Source organism: Rhinolophus hipposideros (assembly GCF_964194185.1).
Source record: "Rhinolophus hipposideros genome assembly, chromosome: 23".
Classification (NCBI taxonomy): Eukaryota; Metazoa; Chordata; class Mammalia; order Chiroptera; family Rhinolophidae; genus Rhinolophus; species Rhinolophus hipposideros.
Genome location: NC_138069.1, coordinates 30,488,608 through 30,508,943, shown reverse-complemented (window position 1 = coordinate 30,508,943; position 20,336 = coordinate 30,488,608). Strand labels below are relative to the sequence as shown.

General features: G+C 46.0%; 1 protein-coding gene across 1 annotated transcript; it reads right to left on the bottom strand.

Annotated features, from left to right (window-relative positions):
• Positions 1 to 2,882: 2,882 nt before the first annotated feature.
• Positions 2,883 to 7,437, bottom strand: FABP6 (fatty acid binding protein 6). The gene is made up of 4 exons (XM_081035502.1): positions 7,357 to 7,437; positions 5,796 to 5,971; positions 4,324 to 4,413; positions 2,883 to 3,014 (listed from the first exon to the last, which is right to left on the bottom strand). The coding sequence occupies exons 1-4, from the start codon at positions 7,421 to 7,423 to the stop codon at positions 2,961 to 2,963; spliced, it is 387 nt and encodes a 128-aa protein (XP_080891628.1). The 5' UTR covers positions 7,424 to 7,437; the 3' UTR covers positions 2,883 to 2,960.
• Between the last annotated feature and the right edge of the window lie 12,899 nt (positions 7,438 to 20,336).

Genomic DNA, 20,336 nt, shown 5'->3' with positions numbered 1-20,336 from the left:
AGATGAGCTCTGAGATTCTACTGTTCCATGAGTCTGTGAACCCATAACAACACTGGCTTAAGAATTTCTTCCCTGCCAATAATTTGAATTTGTTCTTGAATCAGTTTCCAAAGTAAAAACAATCCCCCCCTTCCCGCACCTCAATTTTCAGCCTAATTATGGTTAACTCTGTTATTTAGAGACTTATTATCCAAGCTCATTTTGAGTAATCATTCAGTCTGGAGGGGAAATAGCCAACACTGCTAGTTTAATTTAATGCTTACCTAGTTCGCTTAATTAGCAATAAGTCTTGGCGAAATGATGGAATTCGTGAGGTCCTGGCTTGGTAGGTGGGGCGGGAGGAGGGGAGGCTGAGTGCTGTTCTTGGAAAGATAAACAAGTTTTAGAGCAAAATGTAGGAGGAGGCAAGGGGTGAACTGCTAGGGGGCTGGGCTGTGCCCCCTATCCAGGCCAAGGCTGGTCCCAGAGAGTAACAGGCTATAGATTACACCAGCTGCAAGGACCTTAATTGGGTAGCACTTAGTAAACCCCTGCTGTGGGCCAGACCCTGGGCACAGCATTGGGTAAGCCTTATGCCCCCTGTGTGGGACTCGAAAATTCAAGATAATTTAGCTAATTCAACTCTTACAGTTAGTACAGTAGTTTCTTATTCGCAGTTTCAGTTTTCCCAGGTTTGGGTACCTGTGGTCAACTGTGGTGGGAAAATAGTAAATGAAAAACTCCAGAAATAAAAAGTTTCAAATTGCGGGTCATTCCGAGTAGGGTGATGAAATCTCCCGAGTCCCACTGGTTCTCCCCCTGGACGTGAATCATCCCTTTGTCCTAGCGGCATCACGCTGTATATGCTCCCCGCCGTTATTAAAGCCATTAGTAGCCGTCCCGGTTGTCAGATTGGCTGTCACAGTATCAGTGCTTGTGTGAAAGTCACCTTTATTTTACTTAGTAATGGCCGCAAAGCTCCAGAGTAGTGACGCTGGCAATTCGGATATGCCACGGAGACACCGTGAAGTGCTTGTTACATTATTGTCAGAAGGTCAGGCGTAGCCTAACGCTACATCCCAACCTATGTCATTCACCTCTGTTCATCTCATCACTTCAGCATCTCACATCATCCCAAGAAGGGTGAGTGCAATCCACAATGAGATTCTTTGAGAGAGGGACGACATTCACATAACAGTCTCTTATTACAGGATACTGTTATAATTGTTCTAATTTATTGTTTATCTCTTACTGTGCCTAAATTAAACTTTATCCTAGGTATGTATGTACAGGGAAAAACAGTATGTATAAGGTTCGGTACTCTCCGTGGTTTCAGGCATCCACTGGTGGTCTGGGAACGTATTTCCCGCGAACAAGGGAGAACAGCGGTCTTCCCTTTGGAGTAGTCTTGCAGTATTTTTCATTAGTCAAGGAGAAAGCTTCCCATCTGATGCTGCTTGTGTCTACATCTCTCTTACCTTTTCACAAGGGAGATCTCAGGCCCAGGGCTATGGACAGGCAAGAGAATCTAGCTTAATGTCACCATCATTCAGTTTCATCTTTTTAATAATTTTACTGATGGCAGATGATGTTGGCTTTCCATGTTTAGTAAGTTTCCATGTTTAGTAAAGTTTTCGCTGTAGTAAAAATAAGTGAATTGTCATACAGAAAAATATGGGGTAAACAAAGTCAAGGTGGCACCCAGTGGTGGCAACACTCCCAGGAGAGGAGAATTTAAAAAGTCTCCTTCAGGGCCGGCCCTGTGGCTCAGGCGGTTAGAGCTCTGTGCTCCTAACTCCAAAGGCTGCCGGTTCGATTCCCACATGGGCCAGTGGGCTCTCAACCACAAGGCTGCCAGTTCGATCCCTCGACTCCCGCAAGGGATGGTGGGCTGTGCCCCCTGCAACTAGCAACAGCAACTGGACCTGAAGCTGAGCTGCGCCCTCCACAACTAGGATTGAAAGGACAACTTGACTTGGAAAAAAGTCCTGGAAGTACACATTGTTCCCCAATAAAGTCGTGTTCCCCTTCCCCAATAAAAATCTTAAAAAAAAATAAAAAATAAAAAAAAGTCCCCTTCAGTGCTCTGGGTTAGGGATTATCTCGCAGGAGGGTGGGGAGAGTAGGGGAAGAATAGGAAGGGACAGGAGGCCTCCCTTTCCCACTCCGAAGCCCTGGGCATGTGCCCCAGGCACCTACCAGGGGATCAGAGTGACTCTGTGACCACCTTTCCCAGCCCACCGTGGCCTCTCAGTTTCTTCCAGGCTCTCCTGCCCAAGCTACGAGTCCAAACCACGACACCCCAGCCCCTTTGCCCCTCTGCCATCTCACAGACATCATTTCTCTTCAGTCCCTCATTGGCCCTCCTGACCCTGTTTTATACCAATAGGTAAACTGAAGCCCAAAGGGATGACTCCACAGCAAATTAACAGCAGAGCCAGGGCCACACCTCCCTGGATCAGCCCCCAGTGTCCATTCAGGGTCTGCACAGCCTTGGAGCCCAGTGGCCAGGGGCCTTTCCTGGACGTGCCATTCCTACCCCCCCACACACACACACCAGTTCTGATTCACTTGTTCTGCGACCCATCTCAGAGTCAATGTGTCACGCCTCCCAGGTGACATCTGTCTCTTCAAAGGATCGTCTCCACCCACAGACTAGTGGGTGGCCGGGTAGGGTGAAGGGTCCACAGAAGCATGCCCACCGTGCTTCTTGAGCACCGCCTTTGGCTTTTCCCAGTGGCACAGGAGTATTCAGTCCACATTTAATTCTCTCTCTGCCATGATGCAGATCCCAAGAGAATCCCGGGGCCAAGGTTTGGCCTGTGCAGCCATCCTCAGGGATTTCCCACCCACACCCAGCCAGAAACTACCCCACGACATCAGAAAACAAAGACAAAGAGGTTCTGGATGGAGCAAACTGTCTGTTCATGTGCCAGTTTTATTGGTGGCTTGGTAGTCTCCTCGGAGCCCTGCCTGCTTGCTCAGGCCAGCCTCTTGCTCACGCGCTCATAGGTCACGCCTCCGATGGTGGAGATCTGAAGGAAGCAACCAGAAAAGAGGGAGTCAGTGCAGGGACCCCAAGGCAAAGACGACCATGAGGCACAGCTGAAGGAAGGCCAGCCTCCACTTCCAGCCCTGAGTAGGAGTCAGTTGCACCCCTTCTCTGGGCCTCAGTTTCCCAATTTGTTACACGAGTCACTGTGCTGACTCAAGGTGGTGAAACTGGTAAGCAAATGACATGGGTGATGTAACTCTTCACATAACTTTCCACTTGTCCATTTCAGTTTACCAGGCCAGACACTGCCCTTGCATTATCCCATTGAATCCTCCGAACAACTTTATGAGGTGGTCCATGTTATACAGGTGAAAAAATGGAAGTTCAGAGAAGTCAAGGAACCCTTCTAAGGTCAAGAGGCCACATGCACCCTCTGCACCATTTAGCACTTATGGGGCACCTGTGCTTGGTGATGGGCAGATGTGGTCCCTGCCCTCGGAAAACGTAAAGTTTTGTGGAAGAAGGAGGCAAGAAGATGCTGTTCAGCGAAGGTCCCCTGTGTGCAGTGCCCTGGGCTCAAGGCCCTCGAGACATGCTGCCCTGGGATGTTCCTGTGTCATCAGTTGGTCCTGAGACCCTGCAGAGGAAAGCAGCAAGCTTTTTCTCTTCAACTTCATGTCCGTTTCTTTCACCTGGGGAAAATTCTGGAGCCCCAGGGGGAAGAAATGGAGGTGAGAGGAAGGGCCTCGCATAGCAGCACCTCCAGCCTGTGCGCCTAGAGCACAGACAGTGTGGGAGGGGTCGGTCCACTGATGGTTTGAAAAATGTCCAATTAGTTGCCAGCATTTAATACATGGAGAGTTCACATGGCAGTGCGAATTTCCAGCTTCTCTTGAATGATCAGAAGATCTAGCAGGAAGGGTCTGAAGTCCCTTGTGGAAGTAGAGCGGAGTGGTGGCTCCCCTTGCAGGGCCCACCTGGACTCCCCCTTCATTGGCACTCTGGGGAGGGTCCCATGGCTTCCAGAATTGCGCCTCTGAGGTCGCTGAGTACGGACGCCAGAGTCAGACTGCCGAGCATCAAATCCCAGCTCTGTCATAAAAGCAACTTGTGTCTGCCCTCCACGCACACCTTAGCCTCTCTGTGCCTCAGTCTCTTCACTTGTAAATGCAGATGAGAATCCCTACTTAGCAGGGTTATTGCAAAGCTCCCGTGAGATGATGTGCACCCAGCACTCAGCCCAGGGCCCAGCCCTAGGGAAGTGCTCATAAAGCCAGCTGCCCAGAGGCCTGCCTTTCAGGCTGTAGCCCGAAGCACGCCAGTCCTCCCGGAGTGCAGAGGACACTCACCTCCACCAGCTTGTCACCCACGATCTCCGAGGTCTGGTGATAGTTGGGGAAGTCCACCACTATCTTTCCACCTTCCATCTGCACAGTGGCCTGGAGGAGAAGCATGACGCTGAGTCTGAGTCGGCAGAGGGCCCCCAAACGCAGGCCAGCCCCTCAGGGACACGGGCCCTTCTGGAGCCCCGGCAATCCCCCTCTAGGAATTCATATGTATCATAGGTATATGATTACATACCATGTTTCCCCGAAAATAAGACCGGGTCTCATTAATTTTTGCTCCAAAAGACACATTAGGACGTATTTTCAGGGGATGTCTTATTTGTTCATGTACAACAATCTACATTTATTCAAATACAGTCATGTCATCTTCTTCTGGAACATCGTCAGAAGTACTAAATGCATCCATCTGGCTGACAATCTTAACCGGGACTTATTTTCGGGGTAGGTCTTATTTTCGGGGATTCAAAGATATAGATTCTGTGCACAACTCTCACACCTTACTGTGCCTGAGCTTTCTCATCACTAAAATGCAGTAGCAACTGTACCTGCTTAATAGTTACTGTGAGGACTAAGGATTTAATATGACATATGAGTATGTGAAGTGCTTAGAGCAATGCCAGGCACGTGGTGAGCCCTCCTTGTTAACTGTGGGGTCAGTTACCGTATCATCATTATTAGGAGGAGGATGTCCAAGGGTGTCGAGTGCGGCATTGGTTGTCATTGTAAACAGCCTAAATATCCAACCTAGGTTATAGGATTCTGTGTAGCCATTGACACGGATAAGACAAGTTAACACGTGCTGACACAGAAAGACACTGTGAGAGACTGTTAAATTTTTAAAGTACCCAAGTGGGAGAATATGAACGTTATGACTACGTATTCTCCATCTTGGCAGCCTGAGGAGTAAAGTTCTTATGGTCATGGTTGGGGGCTACAGGGGGGACCCACAATGGGTGGAAGACTGGAAGGGCCAGTCTGGGTCGGATGGGGACAAACAGCCACCGTTCACTTCTTTGCTACCTAAGATTGCAGTTTCAATAACCTAGGGCCTGGGTTATTAATCTCTAGGCTCCACTGGAAGGCAGCGTAAAAAAGTGCTGGTGCTCTCTGGAGCCAGGCTTCCTGGGGTGAGGCCTGCCCCCCATGGCTCAGCCTACGTCCCCCATCTGTAGGTCAGGGAAACAACTGTAGCGACTTCGTAGGATTAACCGTATGAACGTGTGAAGTATTCAGCAAGTATCTGGCATATGTTAAGTGCTCAGCAAATGTTAACAATTTTTATTACCATTATCGTTGTATTATTGATGGTAGCGTTAAAACCCAGGAGTCGTTAAATTGCCAAGACATTCAAACTCTTAGTGCTGGAGGTTAGACTAAAGAAATACACCTCAGGTTGGGGAGAAGTTTGAGGACTTGAGACCCAAAAGTTAGCCAGAGTCCTGGGGAAGGAGGGAGGGGTGGCCAGTGCCTCTCACCTTGAATTTCTTGCCTCCCATGGTCTCCATGTCGCATTCTTTGCCAATGGTGAACTTGTTGCTCATGGAGTGGCCCCCGGGGTAGTACTGGGACCAGGTGAAGTTCTGCCCATCCTGTTTCACCTCTGTGACAATCTTGAAGTTGCGGCCCTTTTCAATGGCGTCGCTGGGGAGCCCTGGGCCCAGGGACAAGGAGAGGGGCCATATAAGAGCTACTTACAATCTGCTGCTTTGAGGAATAGTTCACCTCTGCTGAGGCAGGCTAGCCTGACAGTTAAAAGCAGTTCTACATGAGCCATGCAACTTGGCCAAGCACCTCTCCATGCCTCAGTGTTTTCATCCACAAAATGGGGATAATAAGGCCCATTTCACAGGGCTGTTGCAAAGATTAAAGTGTGTCTTGTAAAACTCCTGCCTAATAGTTGACATTCAATAAATAAGGCTGCTTTTCTGAGAATAACATCTATGAATAGAACAGAAACTTGCCAAGCTCACAAAATCCTAGAATGAGTGGGACCTTCAGGACTGTCTTCTAAGGTTCTTACTTCACAGATTAGGAAATGAAGACCGAGAGCAGGAAAGGGACCTCCAGTAGCTCAGTGGAGGATACCAGCAGAAGCGGGTCTAGAACTGAGACAGACTCACTTCTAATTCCACATGAGACTGTTGCAGGTGAGGCCAAGTCATTGTTCCTTCAGGGCCACTCCCAATAATTGGCTCAGAAGGGCTCTTGCCTCCCCAAGGCTCCAGGGCCCACTGGTACTGCTTGGGGCCTCGCTGCCACCAAGATGTGGGGTACTGGTCCCCTGGGACTGTCCGCTGACTCTTGAGAGTTGCACTGCCTCAGACTTAGATAGCGCACCGAGATGTCTGCAGGATTGTCGAGTCCACTGTCTCACCGGTTTCTCACAACCAGCGTTGCAAATTGAGCAAGTGGTGAGAGGAGTGAGGTCTTTAACCACTGCCCAAAAAGCCTAACACAGTAAGAGGCCTTTGTTGAATGACTGAGTGAATAAGTGGCTTATCAAACCTAGTCTCTATGCTGACCCCTTGGTCTCCTCTTACAAAACAGGATGTGATGACCCCACTCATCATCTCATCATAAGGTCCTGGGTTCTAAGGACCTCTGCCACTGATTTACATGTAGTGTGACCTTGGGCAAGTCATGCTGAGGCACCCCATCAGTAACATTGGGTTGGCCCTTGTATACAGCAGGTGTTTAGTAAATGTTTGATGAGTAAATCAGTCAAGTCTCTACTTCACCAATTTCTAGCTGTGTGACCTTGGACTAGTAGCTCAACTTCTCTGGGCCTCAAGTGTTCCAGCAGTAAAGTGGAGATACTAATATTCTCTGAATGTTTTAAAGTCAAATATGGTCTTATAGATCTTGCTAGCCTGATAGCCTGGGACAGAGTAGTTGCTCTGAGGGAGCAACAAATGAGGGAGTGAATGGATGAATAAATAAAGTCCTGTCCTGCTTTACCCCAGGAATTTGGATTCCTGGCCCAGAGCTGGCTGGTACAGACCAATCCAGGGAAGGCATACTCAGGACCCTACTCACCAAGGCGCTTCATGAACTCGTCATAATTCTTCTCACTCTCAATCTCGTACTTGCCGTTGAAGGCCATGCTGCTGGGAGACCTGGAGCCTGGGTCGCAGGGAGATGAGAAAGGTTCGTGGAGCTGAGCAGCCTGGCTTTACAGCTTATAAACCTTCCCAGATTGTGAGGCTCAGCCCCTAAATCACCCCACTTCTTCCCTCCCGCCCCTAAAGAGGAAGTGCTTTGCTGTTTTATGATATGGGCAGGACTTGAGGAGTAGAGCCCTGAGGTTATTCACCTGGGGAAACCCTGGCTGCAATCCCATTGCCATTCCCAGCAAGGCCAGGGCCAGCATGGTCACGGCGTTTGGGGTGTCATCCACTCTGCCCATCCCTGCCTCCACTCATCCATGCCCTGCCCTCCATCCATCCTCATCACCCCACATCTATCTACTCTTTCACCCCCTCATTCATTGACCAAAGTGCATCAAGCACCTCCTGCGAGTGGCGCCAGCACTGAGGAAGCACTGAATGAGACGTATGCCCTTCCCAAGAGAACTTCCAATCTAGTCCAGAGAAAAAAACACACACCTGCAGAGAACTCTCATGCAAGCAGGATGGGATGTGTCCCGAAAGAAATGCAAGTGTGTGGCCTGGGATATGGGGAAAGAGCGATGGTGTCCAGCTGGCCGGTGCATTCTTATGTAGGAAATGGCATCTGATACAGGATGGCATCTTAAAGGAACAATGGGATTTGGATGTCTAGAGAAGCAGTCAGTTGGAGGAGGCTGAGAATGTAGAGTGATAACACTAGTGTAAGGGAACTAGCGTAAGCATGACGAAGGTGGGAAGGGCCAGGATGAAAGGAAACGATGAATTTGGTTGCAGCAAAGAGCACTTCAAGGAGCACAGATACAAGAAGGGTACAGGTAAAGCACACAGAGGAAAGCAGCAGCCCATGGACCCAGGGAGACCACTGGAGGAGGAGGTGCCAGGTCGGAGACCCGCTATGTACCAGGCATGAGCTAGGAGCTTGATGAATTTTACTTCCTTCGAGCTTCACAGCTGGGAGGGCTATGAGTTCAGACCCCTGACTTCCGCTTCCCGTTCAGTCTTCTGGCACCACTTGTCATGCGGGGACGCGATCTCCTTGGTGATAATTCCTGCCCGCCTGTCTCATGGGACTGTTTTCTGGATCCAACAGATTGACAGTGCAAAATATGAAGCCCTCTACAAAGGCTCTCAGGCTTCTTTATCATGAAGAAAAACTTTGCAGGTCTCTCTCCATGACTTCCCATCATTTCTATTCAAAGCAGAATTCACCACAGTTACTAACCCCCAGACCTGGGACTCAGTGGTTTCTAAACTGATGAAATCAACTTTGCCACATTTTGCCAGTCTTCCATCTCCAATCTTGGAATTACTTACCCCAGCCAGCGGTCTTATTTTTTTAAAAAAAACATAAACACATACATTAAACCCTTCAACACACATACACACACACACACACTCATCATCATCATGGATTTTCTGATGCTAAATTATATATGTATATTGTAATTCAGAGCAACTGGCAGTCCTGGTAGAGAGGGTCCTTGATAACAGTTAAGTATCTATCCTTCTGGACTTTAAAATGCATACATATACTTTCTTATATGATATTATATTGTTCTGTAACTTCTTTTTTATGTACTAATGTAGGTACACGTGTGTATCATTACTTACAGGTGTATCACATACTTAATAGCCCCAGAGTACTCTATTCCATGTACGTGTCATAATTTCTGTAACTATTGTTGGAGCGTTAGGTTGTTTCCAATGTTATTCTATTACAAATAACTCTGAAATAAACATTCCTGTTCACACCTCTTGATATATACGTCAGATTATTTACTAAGATTATTTGCTAAGGATGAATTCCTGGACATGAGATTCCTGGAACAAGGTTTTTGCATCTAAATGTTTATATCTGTTACTCTACTGCTTTTTCTGAAAGGTTGTATCAGTTTATGCTCCCACCTAGAGAATATGAGAATTCCCCCTCATTGATAATAATGATGAAATAACAATGACAATAGTAGCTAATATTTATTGTGTTTATTATACATTGGGGCACGATGCTGAGTGTTTTACATGGATTATCTCATTTCATCTTCAAAACAACTCTATGAAGTAGGTAGAATTATTGTCCCCATTTCGCCAAGGAGGAAACCGAAGTTCAGAGAAGAAGAACTTTGCCCAAAGTCACAGAGCCCCTGTGTATAGTGCATATTTACTACTGAAACACCTTTCAACATCATTTAAGGACATTTCCAAAAATCCTCCACAATCCCATTACTCTAACACTGTAATTGTTTTTATTTTTTCTATTCTCTTCCTCCCTCTTTCACTCTTCTCTCTGTCCTCTCTCTCATTCTTGCTTTCTCACTGACTCTAACTATAACAGATATATAATAGCCAGAATTATCATGTAAATGCAATATTCTATTTTACTTTTCTTTGCTCAGCATTAGTTTGTGAACACAGTCCTATGTTTCTAAAAGCTGCTATGTTCATTGTTAGAAATGGCTGCATAATGTTTCCTGTTGGACGTTTAGAGGGATCCCAGCTTACCCCATTAAATGCTGGCCCACAGTGAGCTACATTTCTTCAGACAGAGTTTAAAACATCTTTAGTACTTTACCCAAACATTCTGCTCCCCAACAGCACAAATTGTACCATCTTGAGAATCTTTTTCCTTTCTTTTTAACAACGTATATGGAGGAAAGGATTTTTAATTTTTTGTTTAATTTTTATTGGGGAATATTGAGAAACAGTGTGTTTTTCCAGGACCCATTAGCTCCAAGTCAAGTCGTTGTTTTCAATCTAGTTGTGGAGGGCGCAGCTCACTGGCCCATGTGGGAATCGAACTGGCGACCTTCGTGTTATGAGCACTGCTCTCTAACCAACTGAGCCACCTGGCCGCCCTTAATTTTCTGATTATAAAGTAATAAATGTTTATAGTAGAAAATTTGGGAGGAACAAAACACAAACTAAAAGCTACCTTTAATCCCACTACAGGGTCTGTTTTTCAATTGTAAAATAAATACACACTCAATGTTTAAAAGGACAAAAGCTCAAAACTGGGTAAAAGTGAAAGATGCAGATTCCACTACATCTCATCTCCAGAGCCAGCTGCTGATCAATTCAGTGCATGACTTTCTAAATGTCTCCCATATGCACACAAACGTGTCTATGCTTATCATTTTTTATGTTCTTTTTAACAAAAATGAAATCCAAAGATACTGTTTTGTTTTACTTCCCACCCACCCCAAATTAGCACTACGTCATAGACATTAATGAATCTTATTTCTTCATGGAAACTGACAACTATCCCATTCATTATTAAAAAAAAGGGACTTTCCAAATGGAGAGATACACTAATAGAATTATGTCACCCTGGTCTAGGCATGGGAGAATAACAGGGCATTTGTCATTTTCCTGTAAACCTTGGAGGCAAATAATTTAACAGCAGCAATTAGAATACAAGTTAGATATAAGGTGACAATCAGTGGGTAAGCTAGTGGAGGCTTAGGGGGTAGGGTGCAGTCTCCTAAAATCCCCTGAGGTCTCTAGTCTTGGAAGAAGTGTGCATTTTGTTGAAGGCACACATCATGCCTTCGCCTGCCTGGAATGACTGCTCATCTTTCTTCTCTCTTTCCAAATTATATTTCCAGCTCCATCTTCTCCAGGGAGCCTTCTCTGATTACTCCAACATATCCCCTACTGTGTACCGTGTTTCCCCGAAAATAAGACCTAGACGGACAATCAGCTGTAATGCGTCTTTTGGAGCAAAAATTAATATAAGCCCCAGTATTATCGGGTCTTTTATTAATTTTTGCTCAGGGAAATTTTGCTCAAGGGAAACCTGGGCTTTAGAGTCACATGTATTCGTCTTCACCTATTAGCTCTGACACTTCACAGACACACAACCTACATTCAACAAACATTACCTGAGCACCTACTGTGCACTAGACTCGGGAACTACCCAGTATCGCCTTAAATCTTGTGGGAGACCCAGCCTAGTAAACAGGCGATGACAACATGGTGTGATAAATGAGGCCATTGAGATATTGGGGAAGAGACATCACACTGGCTACCTCCTAAGGATCAGGAAAGGCTGATTTGAGAGGAATTGACAAGCCAAAGCATTAATTTAAGCATTATTAAGTGAGGATAAAAATTCCAGAGCTTTAATGAGACTAAATGAGGATTAAATGAGAGTATATAAATAAGGTGTGTAGCACAGGATCTACTATTTCAGAGGTGCTCAGTGAATGATACTGTTATTCCCACTCATCGGCAGTTTGTCCAGCCTATCTGCCTATTGTTTTGAATGACTACTTCTTGTAGCATTCATTTAACTCTTCACAAAGTGTGTCTTTTATCTCCCAGTTGGATTGTAATCCCTTCAAGGAGAGAGGCTGTATTTTGTACTTTCTTAAGGACGTGTATCCGGCCAGTACCGGGATACTGTCGATTACTTTTTATTTGTTCAGATCAGTCTGGAAGAGGCAGTGAGGCTGTGTTCTTCGAAACGTGGTCTTCATCGTGCACGGCCGAGGGTGCAGGAGGGGAGGGCTTGTGAACAATGGAAATCCCTGGGCCCTGAGCCCCAGAAGTACTGACTTGGTAGGTCTGGATGGGGCCCTGGGATCCGCATTGGACAAGTTCCCCAGTGGCTGTGATACACAGTTGCCCTGAGAAGCTCCACGCCAGGGGATGTGAGCCAGAGCTGGCAGGATGGAGCAGATGGCCTCTCCAGGCCCCCATTTAGCTCCCTTTTCCACAGACTTTCTTTTGCATGACCAGACTATTTTCTCCTTAATAGCTACTCATCCAAGGTCAGCGTCAATGGCAGATGGGAGTGGTGGGGGTGTGGAAAGGACACCAGAACACCTGAGTCAGCTGTGCTCCTCTCCGCTTCACTGGAGTCTGCGTACATCTGACCACTCGCCCGTCTCCCACCTATGCCCTCCTCTCTCCCCTTCAACTGGGGTTTTCCTACTTGTTCCAGCACTCACTGAGAGCCTTTCAAGATGAGAAAGTGAATTCAAACTGTCTGGTATCACAGTGAGGTTTTATAGTGCAATTGAACCAATAGAGCAACCATATCCCAATGGAGATAAAGGAGAACCCCAGCGCTAATCTCCTCTGGGCCACCCCAACTTCCTACCTGGACTCTGGCTCTTGCCTCAAATCAGTCACCATTCTGAGAGTAACTAGTGAAGGAAGTGGGAAATGAAGGTATTTGAGTCCATGATTGAAGGAGAAGCGCTGGGCCTCCACCTGACTTCCTATCCTGGGCAGCTTCCGGGGCCTTGCTTGAAATAAGTAATTGGGGAGCATTGTAGTTCCCTGCTCAAGGCCCCTTCTGCTTTCCTCAACCAAGAATCTGAAATGCTAACTGGGGCTGATCCTAGAGTGTCAAGGTTAAATGGGACCTCTGAGGGCAAGTTATAGCACGATGATTCTCCTCGCTCTATCAGAGGCTAAGAAATTTAACATGTTCTTGGAAAGTTCAGTGAGCACTTTGTTTATCCACGATTAGAAATTAGAATTAGAAATCAGAAGAGATAGGGATTCTGAGGCCAAGCTGCCTGGCTTTGAATCCCGGCTCTGACACTTGCTGGCTGAAAGACTTTAGGCGTGTTACTTATCTTTCTGTGTCTCAGCTTTCTCATTTGCAAAATAGGGATAACAGTTGGGCCTGACTTAAAGGGTTGTTATGAGTATTAAATGGTTGATTTTTGTAAAGCGTTTTTTTCAGGGCCTGGCACAGAGTATATAAGAGTGTGCTAAGTAAATGTGACTGGGACAGAGTAACTGGGTACTTCATCTTTGCTGTGTCTGGTCACCAGCTTTGCTGTGACAATTATCTCCATCATCGCTAAATGTCAGAGGCCCCAGAGTTCAGCCTTCATTCTCATGTTTTCTCTGAGCACACATTCCCCTGGTGATCTCATCCAGTCCATGGCTTTAAATATCAGCTATATGCTGCTGACTCCCCAATTTTTTCCCCGTCTCAGACCTCCCCTCTGGATTTATATCCAACTACTACCTAAGAGCTCCACGTCATGTCTTATGCCATCTCAAAATTAATATGTCCCAAACTCCTGTTCTTCCACCCTCCACAAAGCCTGTTCCTCCAAAGGATTGCTCCATCACAGTTGATAGGGAATATTGTTTATTCCCTCTATTGTGCGCTGTGCTAAATGCTTTATGTGAGTTAACACCCAGTTCTCCCAACCAGTCCATTAGGCAGCCTGATGTTATCCCCACTGTGTAAATGAGGAAACAGGCTCAGAAATATCACAGTTCGTTGGTAAGTGGAGGGGGCCGTCTAGCTTCAGATCCTGCATGCATGTCCTCTAACTAACTACAGCAGTTTGATTTGGATGCAGCCACAGAACCAACAGGCTCTTGGAGACCATTATTGCTCCTATGCTACTTAGCACGTGAACCCAAAACGCAGGACACTGTACCAAGTGCTCAACACACAGTATCTAATTTAATCCATGCAATCAGTTTCTGAGAGAGCTGTTATTAGCCCTAGTTACAAAAAAAGAAAGTCTCGGCTCAGAAAGGTTAGGTGACTTCTCCAAGATCACACAGCTTGTTGATGAAGTTCAGATTTCAACTCAGTGCTCCCTGGCCTGGAGAGGTACTGGTCACCCCTGGGACTACTCCTGGCTGTCCGAGGAAAAACAGAATGCCAGTCTCTGGCTCTAATGCCAGTGTTATAACCCATGCATGCATTCATTCATTCATTCATTCATTCACTCAGTGCGCATTCACTGAGCCCCAGGCTGTGTGTTAGGGAATGGAAATACTCAGTAGAAGAGAAAACAGTCGCCATCCCACTGAATGCAACTCCTAGCCTCACAGGTCACCCCCTTCCCACAGTTCATCTTAGTCTCACTTCCTTTCCTATCGTCTCATGACTGCATCATTCCTCTGCCAGGACCTTCCATGTTCTTTGCCACCTTGATTTCCCAGTTCCTACGTTTGGACCAAAAAAAAAAAAAAAATTGGTCTTTCCACCTCCTATCACTAGGACCATTGACTACAACCAGAATAAAAGGCACAATGGAGGGTGACACCACTACAAATTAATGGTCCTTCCTCAGCCACGTTTTATACAGCTCTGTGGTCCTTCCCCTCATCACTGGGTGGTTCCCAGCCCCATTCCCCATAACAACTAGTTTTATCAAATCTCCTATATCACTCCCACCACCTGAATGTCCACCCCAGCCCAGCCATCACTTTAATGGCCATATAGTAATTCATTGCATAGATATATCACAACTATTTAACCAGTTCTGTATTGTTGGATAGTTAGGTTAGGTAGGAAAAAGTGCACACATGAATAGGAAACACTACAACGTGGAAAAAACAAAAACAAAAGCATTATTCAAGACTGTTTATTAACATGAATAGTATTATTTGAGATGAGTGGTATGGGGCTGAAGTGCCTCTGGGTATTCCTGGGTCATAAACGGTGCAGATGGTGACCTCAGAGACGTGCCCAGAGATGAGATGGCAAATCCTGTAGCCACTGCTCTGCAGGGCACAGTCATTGTCAACAGGGAAATACCCTTGTTTTCTGCTTCTGCTCTGTCTCTGCCTGTTCCACTCCCCACTTTTAAGCTGATGGAATGTCTGACCATTGTATACAAAGCCCTTTGGGTTACAAGTAAGGAAAAACACTTGAGCTAGCTAAGGCCAAAAATAGGAACTTTAGGTTACACTGTTTGTAATTGCTATTTGACCTTTTTGATCTATAAAAATGATTTTATGTGATTCAACCTAATATTTGTCAGACAGGCTCAAAAGGAGTCTGGAGGATTTAGCTAGAAATTAATGGTAAAGATTTATTCAAGGGTCTTAGAGTTTGCAAACTTGAAATGCAGTTAGGCAAAAACTCAGAAGTGTTCTGCAGAAAAAATGTTAAGAGTACTTATAGTAAAAAGTGCATTGTTTAGAATAATCCGTCCTGCATTCTTAGCCCTAGGATTGGTCCAGGACGGTTATCAGTCTGATGCCAGGAGGTCTGGTCATATCCGGTAGTCTGGATAATGGATGTCAAGTGGATGTCAGGTGGCCCAGATACCAGGTGAGTCCTTCAGGGAATGATCAGAGGATTACCTGGAGATCATTTGTATAACCAGCTTTGACACACTGGGAAGTTCAAAAAGGTTAAGTTCCCAGGCTAGTTCGAATAAGAATAAAGTATTTCCTCATAATGGTAATAATTTTAGCAGCCTGGTTAAAATGACTCCATTTTATATATTTCCTGTCTTCACTCTTTACTCATATTTTAAGGATGCAGGGGTAACTCAGGGAAACCAAGGGGGTAGAAACAGAGGGCTTCACAAGGAACCGGAGAACTATCTTTCTCTCTCTCTCTCTCTGTCTCTCTCTCTCTGTCTCTCTCTCTCTGTCTCTCTCTGTCTCTCTCTCTCTGTCTCTCTCTCTCTCTCTCTCTCTCTCTCTCTCTCTCTCTCTCACACACACACACACACACACACACACACACACATGCAGCTTCTCTTTGTCTACTTGAGTCTCCAAAAACCTCCTTTCTCTGCTGTCCTTGTGCAATGCAGACAACAGGACTTTCAGAAGCTAAGTCAGGAGAGAGATAATCTAATTGGTCTATCATGACTCAGGTGTCCACTTCTGGTCCAATCAGCTGTGGGCAGGGAGATGGAGCTCTTCATTGTAAGCGATGGAAATTGATTTGAGCCGAAAAGGGATTTATTGTGAGGATGTCAATTAGATCACAGAATTTTCCGGCTTGGAAAATAAGCAGGGACGGGAGTGGACAAGCAGGCAGAACCACAGCCACAGTCATATCACAGAAATGCTTTTGTGAGGATTCCACTGCCAGTACCACCAAAAGCTGCACTGGGCAGTTTGCACCCTTTATCAACAGTGGCACTGCACACTGGCACTGCAGCCACCATTCCCTTGGTGGCCCCCACAACCACCAGAATCGAATTCCTTGTCCCTGCAGCTTTGCCTCACAAGCTGCAGCAGAAATATCCCAGTGGGAATGTGTGATTGGTTGAGCCCAAGTTGTGGCAGGTACCTCACTGTCACACGGTGATGGGAACATGATTATCTGGTCTTTTCAGCTTTGTATTGGGAGGTGGACTCCACCTTCCATCCATGGGTGGACCCATGCAGGGGGGATTTCACTAAACTAAGATGGTTGCAAACGCTCTGTCCCACCAGTGGGGTCATGAGGTACTGCCTCAGCCATCAGGGCCGGCTGCTCTGGGTGGAGGGGGACAGTTTTTGAAGAGGGACCATGGGATGAGCAGATGCCCAAAAGGTGTCCACGAGAGTGACTTCTCGCTTAAAATCATGTGCTATGCCCTCCGTGAAGCCTTTTCTCCTCCTGATTTAGCCCACCCAGGTCTAACTCTTCCACTTGGAACTTACATAGGAGGGCACATGATTAAATTGTTACCATTGCTTTTCTGAGATGTAAGTAGCTGGAAGGTAGGGAGTCTGCCTTATGCTTTTGTGTGAGCTGTACAGCAACTGACCCAGGGCGGGCCTGTAGTACATACTTCACAGATACTGGTTGGTTGGCTCAGGAATTAGTCAAGGCTCTTCTAGATGTAAGTAAAAGACATTGATTCTTATTAGCAAAAAAAAAAAGAGAGAGAGAGAGAGAAATTTGGGGGGAGGTTAGGGGGTAACTCATAGAAGGGATAGAAAAGCTAAACCACCAGACCTCAAATAGCTCGTAGCACTATTTGGAAGCAAAAGGATTTCTTACTTCTTCTCCTTAGGGCACTGCCATTCAATGAATCACCTTCAACTATCCTCCATCCTTATAGCACTCTACTCAAGACTCAAATTCCCAGCCAATAACTGGCTGTGTCACTTGGACAGGTCACAACTGTGTTTGGGATTCCTTGTTGGCAGAACAGGACTAACAATTAAACCTGTCATGTAGGGACATGGGAAGATTGGATAACTCAGTACATGAAGGTACTTAGAAAGGGGCCTGGTACCTAACACATACTTAATAAATATTTGCTAATTAAAAAGTACCGGAAGAGAAAGTCCAATTGGCCTAGCTAGGGATGTGTAGCCACTCCTGTGTGTGTGTGGGGGGGGGGGGGCGGAGGGTCTTGATTGGCAGGCCCACGAAGATCCATGTTTAGTAGGGGAAGGAGCAGCTCTTCAAGGAACATGGAAGTGCTCTTATAGAGGAAGGGAAAATGCATGCCAGGCAAGCAGGAACTATAAATCCTCTATATGATTCTTTAGCTCCTCGGGGCTGGAAAAGGAGATGGCCCACCTCCATGTCTACCGGTCGAATCCTGGATGGGGCTATGACAAGGGCGGAGGAGAAGGAAGCACGGGAGGTTGCTCCCAACATCCAAGCAACCTCATCTCCAAACTGACAACCAAAGCAGCCCATGACCCTGGGAAATTATTGCTTCCGGCCAAAGTCAGATGCCAAAGGTCTTCATCCAATTTCCTGTGCAATTATTCATGCCCCCCTCTCCTTCTGCCGGCTGTAACTGGGATGAATTCCTGTGGCAGCCGCAGGAATCACTCCTAATGAATTTCTAATGAACTCATTTGGTGTTAATGTGGTGTGTAATTCCGCAGGACACTCATTATAATTCAGCCTTATTAAGTCTAGTTATTGGGAACTACTATTGCTCTAAGCTCATAAGCAGGAGCAAAGTAATTATCTAGAGCAGGCAGTTAAATTATGGAAAGAGTTGGACATTCCGAGAAGGCCAGGGGGTGGCTGCTCCTATTTTTTTCTCCTTGGGGTGTGCAGAGGGGGACTGGCTATGCAGGTCTTTGAGCTGAGGTATGATGGCCCCTGCCTTTATATTCTATAATGTCAGAGCTGTGCAGTCTGCGGCCCACAGGGTGGGATTTTAAAAGTCCCTCCAAAGGTGGCCGTATCCCAAAATAGTCTGTTCCACTTGCCTACTGCTTGGTTCTAAATGTCTACCATAGGGAGGGATTCTTTTGCATTGGAGGTACTGTTGCAGGTTGAAAGGTGACCTATACCACACCTCAGACGTCACAAAGCAGTCACAGATAAGTTATCTCATCTGATTATCACAGCATTCCAATTATTGTCATTATATCTCTTTGACAGATAAGGAGATTGAGGTTCACAGAGGTAAAGTGACTTGCCCAAAGTCACTGGGTGCCAGAGCTGGTAACAGAACCCATATTTCCTGACCTCTAGGTGAGTTCTCTCCCCAGCTCAGCTCTCATTTATTGCCGGATGTGCTTTTTTCATGCATATGTGACTAATACTTCCACCTAGATCAGATCTTCCTTGAGATTGGAGCTGTTTCTATGAGCTCTTTATCGTTGACTGGCCTTGGTTGAGAGGATGGGCCACAGAACTCCCTTGGTAAGTGCAGATCACGTTCCCAGAAGACACCTGGAAAAGTCTATTCTGCACAAGTTGATTTCATGTCTCCTTTTGAGACTTCTTCCTGAAAGTTTCTCCTCATTCCCACTGTCTCACAACCAACTTTATACTTTTGGTTAAAATGTAGATTAACCTTTTTTTTTTCCAGTTTTTAATCACCTTCTCCTAGTGAGAAAAATAACCCATGCTTTTTTGCATAAAATTCAGAAAAGGGCGGAAAAGTCGAAAGGATATAAAGGTCATTTATAATCTTGTCACTTGAATATAACTTTTGCTTAACAGTTGGTGTAAGTATCCTTCCAGACCTTCTCATATGCACGTATAAACAAATACACATACAAACATTTTATTTAAAATGGGATCGTACCCTCTGTGCTGTTTTGAAAATTGCTTTTTATTAAATTTAGAAACATGAAATTGCTGAAAGATGAATTTACATTGTCAAATAATAAATAAAGCCATATTAACAAGAATATCCTTGGTAACTCCTCTGGGTCATGGGAAGATACAAAGTGTCATTTAGCAAATAAAGTCCAAATAACCTCATGCACAAGCCAGAAAGGAAATTTGCTTATTGCTCGCTAATACATCTCCCAAAATGTCTTGTTTATCAATTTGATTTAGGAATTTGGCATGAGAAGACCAGTGGATGGAAGCCGAAGGCCTAAGTGCAAAGTCACATGGCAGCAAGGGTCAGGATGAGTGGACAGGGCCGAGGAAGTTAAAGGTAAGCCCAGGGGCTTTTGCCGAACTCCTCAGCCTCATTTTCTATGTGGCCCTCACACTGCTGCAAACTCACCATCAGTGGGTCTCCCCACGCTCATTACGCTGTGTTGTACCTCCTTGCCTGTACACGTGCGTTTCTCTCTACCTAGAATGCCCAGTGGCATCAATGGTGACTATTCCCTTTCATGTGATGATGTCTAATCCACTTGTTTGTCTATACAGAAAACAGAAAACAGCTCCTTGGAGGACAAGGTAGGTTTTGTGTCAGTATGGAATGAGGTGCTGGGTGTTGAGGGGGAGGATTTCTTCCCCCCTTTGAGGGTGAAAACAAGTTTATTGCAGCTTTCCTTGGTGCTGTGTTTAGTTCAGCCTCTGGGACCACAGCACTGCCATGCGCGTCCAAGACACCCTGGAATTGACCTCCTGCCTCCTGGGCCTTGGTCTGCTCTATGAGTTCCCCTTTCCTAACTCTTTCCAGAACTTTCTGTCAGTCTCCATGAAGGGCTGTTGGCCTCTGCCAGTAGCTTCTCGCCCTGCTTACAGCCAAGCAGCCCCTCTGAGCTGTGGCTATGTGCGTGGTGGCTGTTCAGACATGGGCAGGAATGGGTGATTTCATTGTTGGCATTGACATGACCAGAATGTGTGTCTCTGTGCCTCTTACACAAAAATGCACGTTGCCCAGATGCATTGATGTCTGTGGTACTGTCTATAGGGATTGCACGTGTATGTCGGAAAGTATGTATATGTGTTCCTGTACCTGTGTCTGTGGGAAGATGTAATGCTTTCTTTGCATATAGGTGTGTTTC

Coding starts and splice junctions, on each gene's coding strand:
- FABP6 (XM_081035502.1), bottom strand. CDS start 7,423: ATGGCCTTCAACGGCAAGTACGAGATTGAGAGTGAGAAGAATTATGAC. Junction 5,972..7,356: donor CGAGTTCATGAAGCGCCTTG/GTGAGTAGGGTC, acceptor CCCTGGGCCCAG/GGCTCCCCAGCGACGCCATT. Junction 3,015..4,323: donor TGGGTGACAAGCTGGTGGAG/GTGAGTGTCCTC, acceptor TGCTTCCTTCAG/ATCTCCACCATCGGAGGCGT.